We start from the raw sequence: 23,360 nt of genomic DNA, 5'->3' as shown, positions 1-23,360 counted from the left end.
GCTGTTTTTGCATACATAATGAGCCATGTGACCTTTGACCTTTGACCTCGTGACCCCAAAATCTAATCAGTTCATCGGCTCTGCAAGTAACATACATGACCAAAGTTTGGCAGGAATCCGTCAATCAGTTCTTCAGATAACGCGATCACGAGAACGGGACGTACGGACGGACGGACGTACGGACGGACGGACGGACAACCCGAAAACATAATGCCTCCGGCTACTTCGTAACGGAGGCATAAAAATATTGGCCCAGCGAAACGCACGCATGCACACAAAATCTGATGTGATAATTTATCAAATATCAGCCCGAGTGTTTACCGTGTTTAGTACAACTAGAGGTCTACAAGCCTTTGGAAGTAATTTTAAATTGTTATAGGAGATGAATTTAGGAGCAATCCACTCGAACTTTTGCTACATTTTTCATCGTCGTGAATAATTAATTATATTACATATTTCAGCTTGATTGCCATCGCTACTATAGCTTTCACTACAGATCCTGATCGATAGTTTGGCGGGCTTTAATTAAATTGGCCGAGATTTTTCGGGCGGGACCAGACTAGCTATTACCATCTCCAACCCCCTCCCTCGATTCCTCCATATCTCGCTCTCGAAAATTCTGCGCGTGTATAACCCGTATCGCTCTCGAAACTTCTGCGCGTGTACGTACGTGCTGTACGCAGCGCGCATGTACTGTATGCTTGTATGGATGGCGCAGACGTACCCCCCCCCCCCCCCCCCCCCCCCCCCCCCCCTCCACACAGAGTAAGATTTTTAGTTCTTGGAAAGTTTGCTGGTGAGTACAGCTGTAATTACGCTTTAAATTCGTAAATTAAATCATATTTATGAAAAGATGTGCTGATATTAGGAATCTGCAGAAGTTTGTGTACATTTGGAAGTGATTTTAAATTGTTATCTGTGATGAATTTTGGAGCAATCCGATCTCGAACTTTTGATACATTTTTCATGGTCGTGAAATTTCAGCTTGATTGCGATTGCGATCGCTACCCTGTCACTCCTTGGCCATAGCTTGGCCATAGCTTGGCCACGACTTGCGGCCGGGACTGTCTCGGAAAATTCGATACGAGTAGACCTAGATCATTTCACTGTGCACATCAATGATCCAACTGTTGATAACTACTTTCGAATTTGTGGAATCGTGGAAGAAAATTAGAAGCAAACACCTACAAATTTGGACCAGATTAGAACTTAAAGACCTACTGACCTGCAGTGCAGGAAATTTCCCTATCACCTTTTCCACCTACTCTGCTCATGGCTACTGACGTAGTAATTTTATTCGGAAGGCTAACGTTAGTTTTCATTATTAAACTAGATCTAAGCTTGTTTATTTAATAATTTAGGGAGATGAAATGAAACTAAAAATAAAATAGAGAATCTCATCTTACTTGCATCTAAAATTAGGAATCGGTTATAGAAGGAAGCATTGTTGGGCCTAATAGTAGATCTATATTAGGCCATGTAAAATTGATTTCATGTTGATCGTCCCCGCCCGCTTCCTTTTTGGGGGCCGCCGCCTATTTTTTGTTATTTGTTATTTTATTTTATTTTTTTTTTTTTTTTTTTTTTTTAATTTTTTTTTTTTTTGAAAGAAAAAAAACATGAAAAACACTGCTAAAATGGCTCTATTTCTGATTTAAAAAAAAAAAAATTGTCGGCGGCCATCTTGAAAAAAAATAGCCTCGACTGTCAGGGAAAATGTACCGAGCGGCCATTTTGAAATATCAAATATCAAATAACATGGTACACCCTCCTCCTCTTTTTCAAAAAATCCGGACGATCAACATGTAATCAATTTTACATGGCCTTAAATGTACATTCCGAACATCTAGGTTAGGTCACCTTTCAATCGGTTATCTAAGTTAGATGTAGACCTTTAGACTAGTCTATCCTGAATAAACCCTCATTATTATTAATAGCTTTTATTTTTTTTCTTCAGTGTATTATACTTTGTGCAATATCTTTTTGATAATATTATCCATGTACTTAGTTTTAGGATGTTTTACAATCCATGTTATTTCATGTGACTCTTTGTCAAGTTTGTGTGAATCCCCTTTTTCTTCCATTTCTCTTTGGTTCTCATCTTGTTCTATTTTCTTTCTGTTTTCCTACCTCCTACCTCTTTCCTCTGCTATTTTTTTCCCCTTTTTTCTTCACACAATACATAATTTTTGTACATACATAGACTATGTACATGTACCTACATTAGGTGCTTTGTACTGTGTGAGTCAAAAAAAAGTTTACACCTAGAAAATTGCTAATTATTTTTCAAAATCATCTAATGTATGAACAGTAAATTTGTATACATCTTATGAAAGAGTGTTTTAAATCATTTGGTATCATTTTTGTGTGGTATGTGTTCACGCTTGGATGAACAGGAGGCATTGCGAGAGCTAGTGCAAAAATCGACTTGCGCCAAATAGATGCCTACAGCATGTATTATGTTGGGATTAGCGGAGTGAGAGAATGAATTGAATGTATCAAATGAAATGTATTGCATATGCTTTTTGCAGAAGCAAAGTCTCACACGCACACACACACGCGCATAAATTCACATTGATATTTGATATTCGATATTTGATATGTGTGGTATGATTATTTTTGTTAGGAATGTTATTTGGCTCTGCAGAAACCGATTTAATACCCAAATCCCAATTGTTTTATTTAAACGTCACATACATGTAAGCAACTTTGGCGCAAGTCGATTTTTGCACTCTCGCAAACAATGCCTTCTGTTCATCCAAGCGTGAAGACATACCACACAAAAATGATACCAAATGATTTGGGATAAAACATTCTTTCATAAGATGTATAATAATTTACTGTTCATAGATGATTTTTAAAATAATTAGCAATTTTCTAGGTGTAAACTTTTTTTTGACTCACACTATAGTAATAGTGAATATGACATTTTAAAAATCTTCATATTGTCTTTTAGAGTTACAGAGTAATTTGCATTGAACTTGAATGTGGTGCTGGATTGGCATAGCTTTGCTCTTTTGACGTTAACAATTTTTTTTTAAATGACGTTACCGTAATATATTATGTACAGTATTCAAAGTGTTTTTTTCAATATATATATTTCAACTTCAGGTGCACTTGGCAGAGACTTTCATTCCTTTATTCCTGTTTGGAATATTAAAAAAAACATTGCTTAAGACTGTACCACATTAATATTAATGGTCTTCGATCATTCTCCTCTCTTTCTACTTTTCATTTTTTACTCAGTTCTTCTCCACCCTTCTTATCCAATCTTTCATATTTTCTCTGATCAACTTTTCTTTCTTTCTAATTCTTCTTCCTTCTCTTCCTCTTTCTAGTTCCGTCTCTCTCCTTTCCTTCTTATATTGTACCTTATATTTAGCAGGGATGTGAGAGTTCCGCGTTTCCGCGAATTTCCGCGTTTTTAGATCGCCCCGTCGCGTTTTTATTTTCTCCATTGAAAAAATCCGCGTTTTGCCCCAAGACAACTTATTACTTTAAGGGTCTGCGAATGCGAGACTAATACAAAAGCAAAAGCGCGCGCGCGCGCCTGCTTCAAAGATAGTACAGGGCCTGCATCGAGTATTGCTAGCTCAGCGCGCCGCGTGCGCCGGGCGTACCGTGCATTTCGATCGCTATACTATCTACGGTACGGTGTTTGCATTGATTCACATGTCTTCGTGCAGTGTGCTATTGATTTTTGTTACGATATTTCAATCAGAATCGGCGTTCTCTTTTGGAAATATGTATTACTTTCAAAGAAAATCTGTGAAATATGAGACAACATGGCAACTCGAGATCGGAATTTTATTGAGCGAGGAACGAAATTGGACTCGGAATCATTGGAGGAAGATAAGCGGGATCCACTGGTTAAAAATCCATGGAAATGGTCTTGGATGGACTTCACGCACAAAGATCAAAAACTTTCTCACTCTTTCCGTCTTGTAAAAAAAGCTGGCTACGCCGTGTGCGTAGTGTGTGATAAGGAGTGCAAATATGGTTCTCGTGGACGAGTTTCATTGACTGATCATTTGGACTCTGTTGCACACCAAAAAGTTTTGAAACTGAGAGCAGCAAATACTTTACTTCCAGGTGAGTTTACAATTGTATTTTAGAAATTAGAATCGCGGACCCCTCAAAATCCTTTAACTGATCAAATTGTTTTCTTGTGTGTGTGTGTGTTTTTTGTTGTTGTTTGTTTGTGCTGTAGGCCTATGCATTTTTATAATTATACTGGAAAGTTTTATTAATAAGACTGGTACATTCAAGTTACATGTGTCAAATCATGTCATTTGAATGGCATCAGTGATTTTGCTGGCCAGTGCCTAGGGGGGTGTTATGCTGCCCAAATTTTCATGTGATGGGTGTGTGTGTGTGTGTGTGGGCAGGAATTTGATTTGTTCATTTCTACATATAAATGTTGGCATATATTGTCATGCATTATTTCGTACAGAACATACTTATTTTCAAAGAATTTGGGGTGAGTACAGTGATACTTGGGCAGGTGCATGTATATGAATGTAACCTTGTTCATGAGTTTGCCTTTTTTGTATTTATTCATTTATTTATATATTTTTTTTTTGTTTGTCTTGTAGGTCAAAAACAACCAATGACTACTACATCAACATATGGAATTCACCCCATGTTCAAAAAACAATTGGATAAGCATGAACAACAGTTGAAAGGTGGACTCTCTGAGCCAAATGTGTCATTGCCCGACAGACAGGCATATGCAGAAGCAACCATACTTGCGTTTACAGCTGAACATTCCCTGCCATTTTCAATCGTGAATGATCTTATTCATCTTAACCAAGAACTTGCCAAAGATAAACAAGTGCTCGAAAATTTATCAATGGACAGAACTACAGCTTCGTATAAGATGACCCATGGATTATCAAAAACATTTCATGAAGAACTCATTGAGGATTTGAAATCCTCTCACTTCTCACTGAATATTGATGAATGCACAAGTGAGACAAATCAACGCGTTGTAACTGTCCTAGTCAGTTATTTTTCAGAGAAGGAGAACAAAGTAGTCACAAAACATCTGTCATCTTTTAAAGTAGTGACCGTAAACAGCGAGACTCTGTACAATCATTTAGTAGCTCTATTTGATAAGTATTCCCTTAAATGGGAGAACTTGGTTTCTATTTTGATGGACTCTTGTGCCGTCATGCGCGGTTCAAAAAGTGGACTTGAAACACGCATTAGAAGTAAGAAAGCTCCTCAGTTGCTTGACATAGATGGAGACTCATGCCACCACGCACATAATGCTGCAAAAGCCTTCTGCCATGGATTTGATAACTACATCGAGGGACTTCTCAATGACATCTATACTGATTTCAAGTGGTCCAGTGACCAAAAAGAGGTCTTGCGTTTCATCTGTGATGCACTGGGCATCAAAGCAACAATTCCAGAGCGATATGTGCCCCATAGGTGGCTTTCTGTATACGATGTTTGTGTAGATACATCTCGATTGCTAGATGCTCTGATACTTTTTTACTATCCCTTTTTGTCTGGATCAGACAGTTCAACTTATCTCCCAGTTGTTGATAGCATGTATCAAAAACATTCAATCAGTGAATCAGTAAAGAAGGAAATCTGTAAACATCAGTCTAAAATGTCAAATAAGACAAAAACAATGACCCAGGCTGGAAAAGACCGTAAGAAGAGGATTGTGAAGAAGCTGTTCCATACCCCGAGTAAAACCAAAGTACTTCTCCACATTTACACCTCCATTCTTCCTATGCTCAAGAAGTATGTCCTGTATTTTCAGTCTGTGACACCACTTGTCCACAAACTCAATGACAAACAGCAGGATTTACTGAAGGACTTTCTTGTATGTTTCATTAAACCTGAAATCTTGAACACACAAGCCTTGCATAAAGTAAATGTGAGTGAGGAGAACATACTACCTGACAATGCGGTGTTCCTCGTCAGGTACATCAAGGAGAATTTACAGGGACCTGCTGCAAGTGAACTAGTGAACAAGCTAAAGACTGCATATCTGAAATGTGGTCAAACCTTACAGAGAAAGATGCCAGTGAACAACAAACTGCTGAGGTGTGCTTCAGCTATTGATCCAGCATGTAGAGGCCACACAATCACACTCCAGCGCTTACTCCAGCTACCACAATTAGTGGCATTTGCTCTGAAAGATGTGCAAACTCATGAATATGAGAAGGAAGCAAGGCAGTATAATACAGACAAAGAAATTGTTAATACAGAAGAGAGAATAGACATATTCTGGAGTTCATTACGAGAGAAATATCCAGTTATGACAAGAGTGGCACTGGCACTGGTTAGTTGCTTTCATGGACCACAGGTGGAGTCATCTTTCAGTATAATGGGGAATGTTCTAAACACTGAAAGGCCCAACTTGCACATTGAAACATTTTCATCCATACAAACAGTGAAGTATGAGTTAACAGCAAGTGGAAAATCAGGAATCAGATATTTCAGAAGAAAAAATTACCTGAAAGATCAGGTAAATCCCAAACTCTGCAAGAATATGAGATCAGCATACAAGTCATATGTACAGGAAAAGGAACACAAGTCTGGAATGTCACAAACTGTACCCAGAAAGTCTGCTTGTCCTTCAAAGAAACAAACTAAGGAGAAAGCAATTGAAGATGCTGACAAGGCACGGGTGGAGCACACACATAAACTGATGAAGAAAGTGGAGAAAAGGAAATCTGAAATGCATGAACTACCTTCTAGTAGCAAAAAAGTACTGAAAAAAAAATGACTGGAGTAAAGAACTAGCAAATGAGAAATACTTAGAGCATCAAATACTTAACTTTAGGTACGTTAATCATTTTTTATTGTAGACCATAATAGAAGATGTTTCTGGATTTGGTATCATATGGAATGGTGAAGAAATTTAGTAAATGATGCTCTATGTACTCTATTATGTATATTGTAAATAATATGGAAAATTAAATGTTTAAAACATTGTAAAATTATAATCTTACCCCTATGAAATAGTGTTTTCTCTACATTTTAAAATGCAAAAACCTCTGGTTTCGGGGGGCTTTGCCCCCTCGACCCCCATTAGGGGCTTTGTTCCTGGACCCCCAGCCATTGGGTATGAGTCTGCTCGCTACGCTTTGCAAATCTCCTCTTTTTTTAGTTTGCTGCACTCACATCCCTGATTTAGATTTGTATGTAATATTTGAGAGTTTTATATACTTTCATTATGCATGATTTATGGTTGTACGTTTTAGTCATTCATATTTTGATGTTTATTGTGTTGTACAAATTGACTACAATGTAAGTTGAGCAATTTCAACTTTCCAGCTGCATGTTCTTTTCAATCAATTCAGTTTAATACTTGGATTTCATTTTAGGATGGGTTTGCTATTAAGCCAGGGCCTACATGTAGATTGTAAGTTGTGATATGGCTACCATGTAGTTTAACCTGGGGCAAGCAGATTCATGATGATATAGTATGATTGTCCAACATACAGTAAGGCTTGGAAAATTTATGAAATATTACTTGTAAACTTTGACAAATTGCTATTTTAAATCGACTGTCCAGATACACACAACCTGTCCAGATACACAACGTCTGGGTATACTGCAAGAATGTGAATGTTTGTTCTTGATTTCAAAAAGTGTGTCATTCAGTAATTTCTACTAACTGAAATTGGGAGAGGTTGTCTACATGAAAGGCGCCTCTGTTTTCTTTTAAGGTGGATTATGGGTGACACTCTAACTAAGGCAAATTATCAATGGATAATTTTTAATGTGATGACTGAACCTTTTTATTTCTGTTTCATGATGATGCACTTCTTCAATAAAACATTAATGATGAAGGCAAATCCCCTGAGAATTTAGACATATTCAGAAAGGTAGGAAAAGAGTGGGGGGGGTCAAATTAAATTTAAAGTTAGCTGGAAAAAAAAGAGAGTATGTGGTAAATTTGTAATGTTCCCATTTGTTAGGCAAAAAAAAAAAAAAACATGTTTAGCATTCTGCTTTTTGAAAAAGGAGGCCCTTTTTTATAATTCTTTATAATTCTAGCAGTATGTTTTTCAAGGTTTTTTCATTAATAAATTTTTTTTTTAAAGCAGGTACCGGGTAGCCTCAAAAGAGAAAGCAGGTGTGGACGCTTTTTTTTTTCTTCTGTTTTTCTATTTGTTTTCAACCAGAAAAAAAAAGCTTTCTTATATTTGCCTACAGAAATGCAACTCTCCCTCCCCCCACCCCCACCCCTTTCTCCTTTTTTCTTTCTTATGAGCAAGATTGACAGCTTGACCCTCTCATTTAAACTCATTTACCCATTTTCATGAATGAACACTCTGAAAATAATTGTTTGCAATGGATTTATCCCAGTTAAATGGATTCTATTTTGTTTTAAATTGTATAATTTACTGAGGAAACAACAAGAATAATTTATTGCCCTGCCAGAGGAAAAGGTAAAAATTTACATGAGTAATTTTGCCACTGCATGTTTAGGAAATCAAATTTCAAGTGTTTTTTCTGTTAGACTGAAATACCAGTCCCACACACAGAATGTCATGTTTTGTTGACATGTAGTGCACTTTAATAACATGGGGAATAGACATACATGTATTATGGCTGATTCGTCACACTATTTTTTTTACCTAATTGTACTGTAGAAATCAATGAAATCTTTTCACAAAAGGTCCTTTTGAATTAAGAGTAATTGAATAAACTTTTACCTGTTTATATCAGCTCAGATCACTCTATTATATTACAAATAAAATTATTTTTGAATATTTACTCATTGTAGAAATCAATAAGATTTATTTACAAACTCCAAGTTTCAGTAAATCGGTTACATACATGTACATCAGCTCACTGTGAATGAAACTGCCAAATTGCATCCCACGTCGTGACACAGCGCATGCGCAAGATATGCCAGCGTGCCCTTAATTGTTATGATTTTGTGTGTTATGAACAATTTGTACTGCGTGATAGCAGTAACAATTTCCGTAGAATTAGGACCAATAAATCACTGTTAACTAGGTCTTGCCTGTATGACACAGCTAGTGCATTCGTGTGGAACTGTAAGTGGATAATTTCTTTTATGAAGATTGAAGTGTATATTTTTGATATGTCATAAAGGAAGATGACATTGTGTGTGGTTTGTTTATGATTTGACGTGTGTGGTTATAATGAACGATCAAAGGTCTACCGGTACATGTACATGTAGCTTATAAATACAGAATGTGGATACCGGTACTGTGCACTACCGGTACATATGTGCCTTGTGCATGTGCATAATGTGCCTCGTGCACATGCATTGAATGCAGGTCCAAAAATTTACCGGTATAGTTAAAGAAAACTTGTGTTGACATTGACTCCTATTAAATAATATTCTGTGACAGAGCTCCCCCCCCCCCCCAAAAAACAAAAAAAAAAAATAATAAAATTTTTGCAAATGATACATAAGTTCTGCTTTGATACTTTTTCAGGGGATTCTATTTTGTTGACATAGAGTGAGAGACATAGTCGAGTGTATGAATACTGAATATGACAGTTTCTGTGCAAGAAATGTGTTGATTTGATAATGATCGATTGTATGACATATTTATGTCATATAGTAATATGATGGGGGTTGTGTGTCAGCGTCAGTGTCAACGTCTGGGTATATGGCAACAATTGCCACAGTGTCATTATCTAGAATTTAACACTAACCAAATTCATATCAAAATCAGGGTGTACAGAGTGCCTAATTTAATTTTAAACCTACAGTTTTAAACCAATCGCAATAAGCTATCTTGGATGAAATACAGCCTCGAGGCAACTATAGGCAAATGCCAGCAGAGCATATACAGAAATAATTGTCTATAGTATGGGGATCCTTAAATAAAACTGACATTTGTCAACCTTCCCCATACACAGATAGTAATGCTTGCCGCACGCACAAGGGGTGGGGGGAATAACCACCAATTCTTCCAGGAATCCAGTGAAAATTTTCCCCTCGTCCCTCAGTTTTTCTTCATCTAGACTTAACAGTAAATGGATTCAGAAGAAGAAAAAAAAGATAATTGGAAGGAAAAGTAGATCTAATTTACATTAAAAAATATACAATAAAAAATAACATTGAAAATCATTGTAAAACATCAAAATATATCGGAACTTACGTTCAGCTAATCTGTCCGTTTTCTGGTAGCTGCTCCGCGCGATGAGATCAGCAATCACACACAAACTACATTGCGTAACTTCCCTCACTAATCCATTCGATGTACTTCGGTCTTTATATAGAGGTGGTTCATCAGCAGAAAAATTAACTGCCAATATCAGTGACTGAAGCTTTTAGTCTAGTCAGACTACTGTTGATTTTCTATATTTGTTAATGTATGGGTAGTAGCTTAATTTTGGATATATATGTAACTATTTTTGTAAGAATCATGTTGAATTAGTGGTGGTTGATTACACTTATTTCAACACCTCTGCCATGAAGGTGGGGCCTGAGCCTGAGGTGCTAGTTACTGTGTTGTCTGTCTTTCCTACTTCCTCATAATCTTGTTATCTCAGGACTCGTTTGAGCGATGAACTTCAAGTAGGTCAAAAGTTAAAAGTAATAAAGGTCACACTAACTTTTCTTTGAAATTCAGTGCTTTTCCCCGCATTATTGCAATATCTCGAGAGCCATTGGAGCAATGAACACCAAACTTGATACTAGTATGTACATGTAGGTCAAAGGTCGTAAGAGGTCAATTGCCATGAAACTCTGTAATTTTTTATGCCCATGCAGTTATTGCGAAGACTAGACTGGACTCGGAAGGTAATGTCTGTACATGTACATGTCTAAGTATTATTGCATGTGCATATAGACTGATCATCAGATTAATGATAATGAAAATAAATCTATGTCTGAAAGTACAGTTCTAGTAGTAGGGAGAGAGTGATAATGAGCAATTAATTGCAATTGGGCTCATAAAGTTGGGGCTAGAAGTAGGCACTGAACATAGTCACAAAAAGGAAAAATCTATTGTTATTGTTATTATTATTACAGTTTTTAATATTGTTATTGTTCTCATTATTTTTGTTATTTTTATTATTATTGTCGTTATTTTTGTTGTTTTTCTTGTATTATAAGATAATGACGTGGATCCTAATCAAATGATTGGTCATGTACACGTGACCAGGCATTTATTTTGCCTTGCGCGTAATTTGGATATAATGACTGGTCATTATCCAAATCATGTTATAAGACATCATTTTATAGCTCAAATAAAAGATAATCTTATAAAACAAATAATACACATCATTTTGTTCGGGCATTAGTAAAATTACCCACACTCGGTACCTTAATTCAAAACAGTCCAAATATCCTCGGCTATCGCCTCGGGCATGTTAGACTGTTCCAAAGGTACCTCGTGTAGGTAATTCTTACTAATGCACTTTACTGATGTGTATTATTTGTATATTATGGTAATGATGGTGATGATGATAACGACTGAGAGCTTAGAATTTCTAATTGCTATATTAAACTGTTCTTTCTTTCTTTTTTTCTTCACAGGTAGGCCTACAGGTTTCCAACTGTGACATGGATGCCGATCTGATCATTTCTGTGCAAGTGGAAGACACAGATTCAGATGATTTTGAAGAGGATCTTCTCGGTTATGAGCTGGTGAGTAGAAAAAACATTGAAGTGACACATCCTATGCTATAGCAACTACATGTACATGTACAGTATACATGCATATGAATATGAATACCGGTAGGCATTCTCTTCATATAGTTAAGTTGAAATGATAGAAAAGTGATGTAGAACTGGGTGATTTTTGTCATGGTCACCTCGTGCACCGTACGTTTAGTGAATGCAAAAGTTTCTGCTTTTACAGTATTTATACAATTTGTTTAATCTCTAACTCTAACTGAGATCCTTGAACGAATAAGGATGCTTGAACAAATTATAGATGATCGCTTAATTGCGGGCTGTGGGTAATGTTCAGATGAATGTCAAGCTTGAAGATGAACATGATACGCCTTCCGGTAATGATGTCATTAATCCAAGCTTGCTGGAGGTCAGTCTTTGTCATTGTTTTAATAATTCATCTCTAGCTGGTCACGAATAACAACTTTTTCAACAATGTAAGAGAATAAATCATGGGTTAAAATTAGGCCTGAGTCATGTCGGGATTTTCATAAACCGGGTCCCGACGGCCTCGCACCGATCGGGACCCGGTGTCCCGAAGTCAGCTCGCAAGATTTGTCACTTGCCTCTATAAACAGCGCAAATCATGATTATTATCATCAGTATGTCCCTTAAAAGTGACCTTTTTTGTCAATCAAATAAATCAACACATGGCATGCATACCTCGGCTCAGATCGGTATATTCTTCCATTTGACATTATTTTCATCCATGATTGGCGATGTTTAGTGCCATTATCGTGCCTCTAATAGTAAAAAAAACTGAGGCAAAAATCGAAAGACAACATTCGAGCCGCCAGTTTGATTTATGCAGGTCGAATAAATCTGGTCAAAAATATGAATGTTAGAATAATAAAACGGCTTTCTAAAAAATTCTTCTTTACAATATACCGATCATATAATTTTTAAAGACAAAATAAATATTTATCTCTTATTTTAAACATTGCATGCTTTTTTTTAAAAGCTGAAAATTACTTGGTAATCACAAGAAGTTTCGATACGGATAGCTGTTGCAAAGCAAGTTCAGACTAGTCTCGGAAAAATGCGCAGTGCTCCTCGTTAGCTGTAATGCGTGCCAGAACGAACCCGAACAAAGACGTGATCGTAACGAGAAAAAAAATCATTAAAAACTACGAGCACAATTGGAAAGACAACTACTGCTCAAAATTACCATAATCAGATACATAACTTGGACAAAGAATTCAATAATCGCCCCAAAAATGCCACAGAAATTGTGATAATCGAGGAGTAACTGGGTACATTTTTATCGCAAGGCCTGCTGCAAATCATCGAAATCCAAGTAAGGTTTGAGTTCGTTGCTGCAAATACTCGAATCCAATGTTATACTGCTTTTTACCCTAGAGGGCGGTATTTGGTTTCATTCTAGCCTCGTGTTCAAACACGTGTAATTCGGATATATCAGCAGGCCCATTCCGATAATGATTGTACCTATAGTAACTCCTTAGATATCACTATTTCTGTGGCTTTTCTTGGACAACTATTGTATTCTTCCTCCAAGTTATGTATCTTCTTACGATAATTTTGAGTAGTTGTCTTTCCAATTGTGCTCTCGTAGTTTTTAATGATTTTTTTCTCGTTACGATCACGTCTTTGTTTGGGTTCGTTCTGGCACGCATTACAGCTAATGACGAGGAGCACTGCGCATTTTTCCGAGACTAGTCTGAACTTGCCTTGCAACAGCTATCCGTATCGAAACTTCTTGTGATTACCAAGTAATTTTCAGCTTTTAAAAGAAGCATGCGGTGTTCAAAATCAAAGAAAAAATATCTATTTTGTCTTTTAAAAATAATTTGATTGGTACGTTGTAAAGAAGTACTTTTTAGAAAGAATTTTATTATTCAAACATCAATTTTTCTTTCAACCTGATTTATTAATCCTACCGAGAGACCCGGCCAGTACAGTAGCTAGCTAGCAGCTGGCAACAACAACGCCATGCCATGGGGCGAACTCCTTTGCAACCCATATTTATATCAGAAGTTCGGATTGATTCAGGATGAGCTTGAAAATGATTGGTAACAATTAAATACTAAAGTTTTAAGGTGGATTGATTTTAGTGGTGTGCAAAACTACAATTTCTTACATATTTCATTATTTTTTTTCGGAGCGTCGGTTCTCAAAAAACGAAACCGGGACCCGACGGCAACAGTCGGGTCCCGGTGTGATCGACCGTACCGACTCAAGCCTAGTTAAAATATAATTTTGATAATACTATATCAGTCATTTAGGAGTGCTAAAAACAAAATGTACCATAATGCTTACAAAACTACAGAAAGTGAAGAAGAAACATGAAATACATGAAATTATGAAAATTGGTAAATCATTATAATTAAGTAAAGTTACTGAGGGTAGAAGTATTTTTTAAGGGAACTTTTGAAAGAGGCAAGACAAGTTAATTCTCTGATGAAAAGTGCGATATTGGCCCAAGTTTTCCTAGTAGCCACTAGCTGTGAGACGGTTTTCAGTAGATGAGAGCCTGAATTTGGGAATAGTTAGTTTATATTTGTCAGATGTTGAGCGAAGGTTACGGGTTGGTGTATATATTTGGAGGGTGTCATTAAGATTCAGGTGCCCTATGATTAAGAATTTTGAAGATATGCAAGCAGACCTTAAAGTTTTAAAAAGAATGTGTTGTTGTAGAGGTAACCAGTGGAGCTCCTATAGCTTAATCAAGGGATTAGTACATCATGAGGACGAGATCCAAGGCCAAAGATCAATCTAACGGCTCGATTCTTGACAGTTTCAAGTTTCCTATATCAATCTTTTGTAGGTAAAAGAAGTTTACAAACTACATGTATTACAATAATCTAACCTAGATAGCAATATATTTTTGTTTAATAATCTACAAAAAAAAGTTAAGTTTTATATGTCCATGTAAGTCACTGTACATGGCTACATGCATGTGCAGATTCAGTAATTTCATAATTTTGGTCTCACCCTAAATGGGTAGTGGGCATCTTCAGTGAAAGTCTCCATTATTATTTTGCTTTACATTATACTTACATTACATGTACATGAACATGTATGTACATAGTCCTTTTAAAACTTTGATGTTTTAGGAAGTACATGTACAGCCTATGGTTGTGACCTAAAGAGGAACGACCTTCAGGTGAAGAAAGACAGTATGCAAAGGCTGTAGTACGGTTACATGTATCATGCAGACAAAGAAAGATTACAGCCCCAAAGATCTATGATATTGTTGGCTATGAAAACCTAGCCTAATTGCCAAAGGAGGTTATTGTCTCGAGATATCAAGAACCATGTTAGCTTTATAGCTTCACTGTGGTATCGATCAGCCTGTACCAGGACATACATGTATGATTATAGAGATATGGGAATCTGCAAGCCCAATTTCAAATGTCAGGGATCTTTTAAACTAGTGCTGTAAGTCAGACGCTATGTTCGTGTTCGGTTCGGTTCGGCAGAGTTCGGCAATTTTTCACCCGAACTTGGTTCGGTTCGGGGTTCGGTAATAAAATAGCAAGCAGCGTTATAGCCACGGCGGTCGGCACTGGGCGGGCCGTCCAGCCTGCCGGGCCCGACCAGCACGGAGGACCTCTGCACACTGCTTCCGACCAGTACGAATTTCACATTAAAAACTGCTCTAAACGTAATTATTTGTGAAGAAAAATACTACTTACATTCGTATTTCCGTCTTGAATCGTGTTTTATTTTCAATTTTAAAAGAATCATGTTTTCAATTTGTCAATAAATGATATTTTTGAAAGATTTTCCGAGACGGTTGTTGTCTAATGTTAGAGTCATGAAAGCTGCCATCTTGAATACAAATTCAGGCTCGTCAATAACTGTTTTGTATAAGTTTTTATTTTTAATAGGAAAAATATAAAATCCCTATTTTTCCTGAAGAAATAAATACCATACTATAATATATATTTATTTAATTATTTATATTGTAAAATTTGTCCGATATTGTTACAATTATAATATTATTTTTTTGTTGAATGGGTTTGAGCTGAACATATTTTGATCACGCACATGTATTCTTGTTTATGGCTTGCGATCGCGACGTAGCGTGGTCTGGATTTGGGATTTAAATGGCGCCAGTGAAGTCGCGCCCACCACTGGATACGCGTAAATCACAAAGGCAGAAAATGGGAAAAAAGTAAATATAAAATGAGCAATCATGACATGAAAATTAGGTACAAAATGACAAGTTTATTAGCTTGCAAAAACTTTTTATATTTTTCTGCCGAACATCCGAACCAGGCCTTTGCGTTCGGTTCGGTTCGGTTCGGTTCGGAAGTGCCATGTTCGGCGAACTTGTGTTCGGTTCGGCGGTTCGGCTACATTTTAGGTATGAACTCGCACTGTAATGCAATACTTCGATAAGAAATTACTTCATTTCAAAGGTCACATTTGTCAGCTTTTTTAAGAAAATCCTCAATCGTCTCATTATTGTGACACTATAATAAATCTGACAAATTATTCCTGATGGTGTTTTCTTCAAAATAATTATGCATCATCAGGAAATCTTTTTTTTTTAGCTTTTGGGTAATAAGGGGAACAGTGAAGAACCCGTAGTCTTCATAATTAAGGCATTACACTTATTTTGGGGGGTCTATATCCCATAAAAAAATTAAGTGACAACATACTCCAGTGTTGTTATATATTGATCAATTTGATTTTTTCATATCAACAGCAACATCAAGCCTTCAAGGAGAAAGAGCTCATTCTGTTCACCAAGGCTTTGTTGAATCTCTTGCAATCTGGATATGAATTTACTTTGGGAGACATCTTGCAGATCTATCGGGACATCATGTTCCAGCTTGCTAGTCTTCATGCTGAATCCAGAGTATATGGAGATGTGCAAGGTGAGAGGGCTATTTGTCATTGTATCTATCATATAAAGAACAGGGGCAGATCTAGCTTTTTGCCAGGGGGGGGGGGGGGGTTGACCCAGTGGCACATTGATATTTTGCTCAGTGGGGGATGGAGGGGGGGGGGGTGTAGTGAGCAAAACAATAATAAAATTTGCCCCCGAGTTTTCAATTAACAAAAAACAAAAAAAATCCTTTCTTTCTTCACCTATCCCCCCCCCCCCCCCCCTAGATCTGCCCATGAAGAATCTGCGCCATTGATTGTTCCATTACGCATCATGTGGTAAAATAAGTGTCACACTGGCCTTATGCAATTGAGCAAATTTTAATCAAGGGTAACATCTCACGTAATGATCAATGTACAGCAGTATGTTCATGGATACTGTACACGACATATGACATCACACACGAAAAGTGTGTAACGTATCATTACGTCTTGATAATTCCAGAACGTTTCTGGCAATTTCGTCATTCCTAATTATGAATTACAATGAGATTGTAAGATCCTTAGTTGTAGGACAAATACACGGACACTCCTGCAATGACATCAAATCACCTTTTTTCGAGGGGTGGAGCTTATAGCAAGCGTGAGATCTGTGAAAATGGATGGTTATTATCATTTTTTGGTCAATATATAGAGATTTTCTGAAAAATCTCAGTCTGGAATATTAATAAGTAGAGGTGTATTCATGTTTTGAAAGGCTAAGTCAGTTGGGTTAGAGGAGACCTTTAAGTTCCTTATTGTATGAGATGCAGTTAAACTAACCATTCAAATATGAGCTATATTTTATATTTACTATATCCATAATAAGACATAAGCTAAACCTTTGAGGTCTTGGATATTGCATTAGTAATCCAATACAGGGGAAACAATATAACGAGGTCGTCGGGACTAATTGATTTTCCTAGTTATAGCCTATGTACACCTTGTTTAAGTCGTACATAAAAATGCACATGTTGGACTCCATGTAAATGTACAATAATGATAACACATATACCGAGTTGTTTCTGCTGTAAACTCCAATTCATGCAATTGTTGATGTTTTGATTTGATTTATTAATGAAATGTTGAATCATATCGGCAAATGCGTTTGATGTATTTAAACTAAGAGGTTAAATTACCAGCGAACAGTAGCAGCCTCTCGATCTCAATCACACACGCTACTCTAAACTACCAACCAATAATACATGTAGCTGGGGACCAAAAAAGGAGGAAGCAAGCGACCAATAAAAGGGGTATAGTGTCCAATCAAAAAGGAGAATGAAAATTTGCATGTTTACGTCTCAGGTGACGGTGTAATGTCCATGTTTTTGCCATACAGATCAGTGGTAATGTCTGACTAGCAAAAAACTAGGAAAAAATTTAAGTGTGCTTGGAAAAAAAGCAGATGTAGCAATTCATTGAGTAATAAAAAGAAGAAGAACACAAAGAAAGAAAATCAATGTAATATTTTAGCCTGTCATGAATTTCCCTGTGCATACCCCTGCTCCTGAATAGTTCATTATGCATCTCCGAGTAAGACCAACTTTGTCTTAGCTAATCGTATCGGCCTCTCCGATAAATGTTCAGACTACTGTATGTGTAACTGCACTGGATTCAGGTCTTAATTGTGCCATTTTTATGCCTCCGTTACGAAGTATCCTGAGGCATTATGTTTTTGGGTTGACCGACCGTAGGTACGTACGTAGTACATGTAGGCCTACATGTAAATCGCCGTTCTTGTGATCGCGTCATCTCAAGAACTGATTGATGGATTCCTGCCAAACTTAGGTCATGTACAGGTGTATGTATCTTGCAGAGCTAATAAATTGAATAGATTTTGGGGTCACAAGGTCAAAGGTCACAAGGCTCATTATATATGCAAAAAAAGCTTTTGATCGCACTATCATTAGAAAAAATGGACGGATTACCATCAAACCCAAGACATGTATGTATCTTGCAGAGCCAATGAACTGATTACATTTTGGGGTTCATGAGGTCAAAGGTCATGGGCTCATTACATGTACGTATGCAAAAATAGCTCGTCAGCTCATTCACATTAGAACTGAGGGATAGCTATCAAACTTAGGACATATATATATATATATCTTGCAAAGTCAATGAACTGATTAGATTTTAGGGTCATGAGGTCTAAGATCAAAGGGTCATACATGTGTATATGGAAAATAGCTTGTAATCTGAGAACCTCTAAATGGATTACAATCAAACTTGAATTTCAAAAATTGCTCTGTTTTGGTTGGCAAAATCGCTCTTTGGCGGAGGCATCATTTTCGACTGCGCTCAGTCGAAGTTCCATCTAGTTTCTTATTGATTGTCCAATCATTATCTTTGTTCTAGTCACACCTTCACTCTTTCTCACGCGCTTTCGAGAGCGAGCATGCTTGGAAAGCCAATGTCTGTGAAATGTTAGTTTACTGTACGTAAGTCTATGAGAGCTTCGATACTGCTTCCAGCGTACGTACTGGCCGTATACGTAAAGCCAGCGCTCAAGTGCGCCCAACATCATTCACTATGCTTGCACAGTTTGGTGCAATGAACTCAGAGCGAAAGAAGGTTGTGCTCCAAATAGTTTTCGTACACATATGATTAGCAATGTTTTTCTTTGTTTTAGTGGCACTGGATTTAGCTCGTAATAGCCAAAATCTCGTTATAGCTGATCTCATTATAAGAGGTTCATACCGTCATAGAATTACACGTCAATTGATTTGGGCCCGTGACAATATCCTTGTTAAAACTGTTACCTCGTCATGTCGAGTTTCTCCTGTAATCACCAACTACTTGGGCAATGGGTCAACTATCTTCACAAGGCAAAAATATATTTTGGTCATTTCCATCTTGTTTTTCATTACAGCTGGCAATATCTTCATCAATGACCACATGAAAGCCTTTCTCATCAGCTCTGAAAAATCAAAGAAGCAGAACAATGGTAAGAATGATGATGTTCTTCTGTGTGATTGGAGGAGGGGGGTGGAGGGGAGGGGTTGAGGGGTATATTTTCTGCATATCTGCATGTCTGTCTTGTCTACATATCGGCCCCTCTGTTTTATGTGATTATAATGACCTCTCTTTTTTTTTTAAATTTAGCAAACTATAATCTATGGAGGAAAAAAATGATAAAAACAAACAATATCAGTTGCCCAAGCGGGGGGGGGGGGGGGGGGGGGGGGGGGGGGGGGGATGGAGCTTCTTGTAATGATATTAATATTAAGGATAAGGATAACCCTAGATTTACACAATTTCTCTACATGCAAGTACTGTACAGTCATTAGTACCCTATTCACTGGACTCTTTTCTCCTGCACAGTGTGCACACTATTTTTTATTGTAGCACATGATCTAGCCTTCTTCCAGGTGGAAAATTTATTTTATTGCTGTCAAGGAAATCATGCACTAAGCCAGGACATGAATTCAGATCTATAGTGGTGAATGGATTGCATTATGATGAATCATTATACCTACATGTATGACAGGGTAGTCCACAAACCAAAATTCAAAGTTTCAAACATGTAAATTTGGAAGGAGTATGAAATGATTGGCACAAAACGCTGTACAAGTCCCTTGCAGCCATGTTTCAGGGCCCATACATGCACGGGCTCTGGGAGCTCTGGGATTCTTAGATGCTATCTAGTGCAATCTGAGCCATATGTTTTTAAGCTTTTCAGACAATTTTATGACTTACATTTTATTTATTTTTTTGTTTGAGAATGAATTTATATTCTGAATTTCAAACCTTTCATTTCAACATTCAAACCTGCCACCTTTTTTATGTTGAAACCCTTTATGGACCATGCACCCCACCTACACTGTTTTAATTGTTATTCTGTTTTAGAGACTGCACTTCTTGAAGAAGTGAAAGCTATGTGCAAAGTGATGGCCGATCTCTTCTCATTATACATAAACATCAAGCCTCCAGAATCTAAAAATAGCAACCAGGTACCTGTAACAACTTCATTGTATCATAGTAATGAGAAGAAGATTTAATGTGATGTGTATGGTAATTCCTGAGCTCCCCTAATATAATTTCAGAAATATTATATTCTGTACTTTAATGTCTTATATGAGTCTTCTGTAATACCTTATTAAATGAGAGGGGGGGGAAAAAAAAATCATTTTTCTGGTGGTCAAAGAGAAATGAATTGTTTGGATTCTTCAAGTATAATTCAAAGGCTTATTGTCTTGGTTAAATGTGGAAAAGTTGAAATGAGAAACATATTTTCATAATTATGCTCAAATCTAATCTTCTGTTCTGCGTGTGAACTTGCACTTGGAGAGAAATTAGCTTACAGCAATTCTAAATCCATATTGTGCAGTAAGTGGGTTAGGTGGACATTCAACATGTATTACAAACTAGTGGAATTTGCTTAATACTAATACAGTTTAAGCAGTTATTTCCGTTGGGGTCTTATTTTCGTGAATTTTGTGAATCAGTCTTTGATTGCATACATGTATATCAAACAACTCGAGAAAATATTTCCAGCAATTAATGTTGCATGTCAAAAATACTAATGTAAGCCCCTTTGCATTTCACATACAATGTGTACCACTATAGCATGAGCTGTCACTAGATCATTCAGCGCAATAAGACCACATTAAAGATCGTATTAAATGGGGCACTTCAATAGATTATTTCCGTGATACTCAGTAATGATTTCATAATATTTATTGTATATTGATTATTATTGACAAGTATATCATTGGAAGTGGTTGAGGCTTGAATTAAATTTAACAATTCACGAATTTATCCTTAGATCCTTATTCTTTACTGTTTAGGTACTATATGTGTGCATTTTCTATCAAAATCGTTGACGGCAGATATAATTTATATGTAGTCTTGAACAATCTAATTTCAATTTGATTCAGTGAGCATTTAAGGCTCAGTTAGATATGATAAAACAAAGGTCCTGTGCATATTCACTGTTCTGTTATAAGATAGAAAATGTGAAGCGTAATTAGACTTTACGTCATCATGAAAAAATATATTTAAAAAAACTCTGTGTACCACTATGGCGAACCAAAAGAAAAAAATTATGTCATTATGTTGATGTTGCCTTTTTACCAAGTAGTACTCTTTTCCTTTGTCTTTTCTATACCATTGTTCTACACTTGATAGATGGCAGAAACAGCATTGATCACTTTGCTTCGTGGAGGATACGAAGATGGCCGTATAACAGCAAAGGATTTTCTGGAAGAGCTTGAGCAAGTCATTGTTGATGGTAAGACTTATTTCATATACATGTGATAGATACCAGGGTCATTAGAAAAGAGAGGGGTTAAAATAAGGACCTGCTATTAACTATGCTGTGTCTATATGCAATGATATTGACCAATTTTGCTGATCCATGAATTTGAGATCGTATGATTGTGAGAGAGAAGTTTGAATTGTACAGCTGCTACTGGTAGTTTTCTGTCTTCCACTTTTATTAAACAATATACACATATACCAGTGACTCTGTGATCTGACATTGGTAATGACACTGGTTATGTGAGCCCAGATAGCCCAACTTTTCTGTCCAACGGTCTGAGTAATACTTCCCAAAGTGTTCTTACTAAGCCCGAGTCGGTACGGTCGGTCACACCAAATCCTGACCGCCGCCATGGGGTCCCGGTTTTAATTTTTGGAATCTGACGCTCCGAGTAGTGCACACCACAAACATTCATCAACCTTAAAACTCTTCAGTATTTAATTTTCACTTAGTTGTATTTCATATTCTAGCTCATCCTGAATCGATTCGAAATGCCGATATAAATATGGGTTGCACAGAAGTGCCCTGTTCGCGGCATGGGGTATTGTTGTCAGCCCGGGTTCTTGGCAGGGTCTGCAGTGCCCGTGCCAGCGACCACGTGCACACAGCTTCGCTGATCTGAGCTAGCTTTAGCAGGCCATGCCGTCCATTCTGGGTAGCGAATTTGAGTTCGAACAGCAGTTAATGCAGGTGTCAGACATTTCTGCTCAATAACCAAGTGAAACAGGAGGTCATACAGCCATGTGACCCGGCTGAAGATGATTATATCTGCGCTTTGGAGGCCCAGCTAGCTCGCTCAGAAAAGCTTTGCTGCAATACATGCAGTGCAGACTCTAAACTCGCTGCAGACAATTTCTCTGAAATATTTGCCAGTCAAGGCTTGTACATTCATCCCGTCACTCGTATTTGAAGTACTGAATTACCGAAAACAACTTTTACAATAACGATGTGAATTTCCATGTTAGAGTAGGTGGCATACTGAATAGTACTGAATCAACAATGTTGCCTAGTTTTGCCGAGCAGTTTAGCTTAACGCAAACGATACAGATTGAACACAGCCTAATGTGTGTAACTCGGTATGAACGCTGATGATATTGGCTATTTATAGAGGCAAGTGGCAGATCCTGCTAGCTGATATCGGGACACCGGTTCCCAATCGGTGCAAGGCAGTCAGGACCCGGTTTATAAAAATCCCGACATGACTCTGGCCTAGTTCATACACAAAGCATTTAGAAATACATGTAGGGCTGTTGGAACGATTGATCTTCCCCACTCAAGAGAAATACATTGGGTATGAACCTGAGTGTAGTTAGATTCAGTAAATAATGGTACAAGTCTTTTCTTTCTCATGAAAAATGTTTTGGTTATTGTTCAATTGGTGCTATTGTAATGCAGCTTTGTAAAATTGCTGATGGGAATACTTCTCAAACATTCTTCACATTAATACAGATGTAAATAGAAAGCTAGAACAGCTAGCTTCACAACAAGTGCCAAAGTTGCGTGATGGAGGGCAAGGACTGGGACTGGCTTCCAGTTCCTCAGGAGCCAGTAACAGAGGTGTACAGCCAGACAACCAGTATCTGGAGCCACGATTTGGAGACCTTGACATACAAGCTCCAGTTTTAAAGC

At 37.2% G+C, this 23,360-nt stretch overlaps 1 protein-coding gene across 1 annotated transcript; it reads left to right on the top strand.

Moving 5' to 3' along the window:
• The first annotated feature begins 3,578 nt into the window (after positions 1-3,578).
• Positions 3,579-6,968, top strand: LOC115926068. Its single transcript, XM_030990433.1, has 2 exons — positions 3,579-4,092; positions 4,596-6,968. The coding sequence occupies exons 1-2, from the start codon at positions 3,786-3,788 to the stop codon at positions 6,746-6,748; spliced, it is 2,460 nt and encodes an 819-aa protein (XP_030846293.1). The 5' UTR covers positions 3,579-3,785; the 3' UTR covers positions 6,749-6,968.
• The last annotated feature ends 16,392 nt before the right edge of the window (positions 6,969-23,360 follow it).

This window comes from Strongylocentrotus purpuratus, unplaced genomic scaffold, assembly GCF_000002235.5.
Source record: "Strongylocentrotus purpuratus isolate Spur 01 unplaced genomic scaffold, Spur_5.0 spur5_scaffold_19, whole genome shotgun sequence".
Classification (NCBI taxonomy): Eukaryota; Metazoa; Echinodermata; class Echinoidea; order Camarodonta; family Strongylocentrotidae; genus Strongylocentrotus; species Strongylocentrotus purpuratus.
Note: the sequence above shows the minus strand (reverse complement) of the source record. Positions and strands in the feature narration are given on the sequence as shown.

Coding starts and splice junctions, on each gene's coding strand:
- LOC115926068 (XM_030990433.1), top strand. CDS start 3,786: ATGGCAACTCGAGATCGGAATTTTATTGAGCGAGGAACGAAATTGGAC. Junction 4,093..4,595: donor AGCAAATACTTTACTTCCAG/GTGAGTTTACAA, acceptor TTTGTCTTGTAG/GTCAAAAACAACCAATGACT.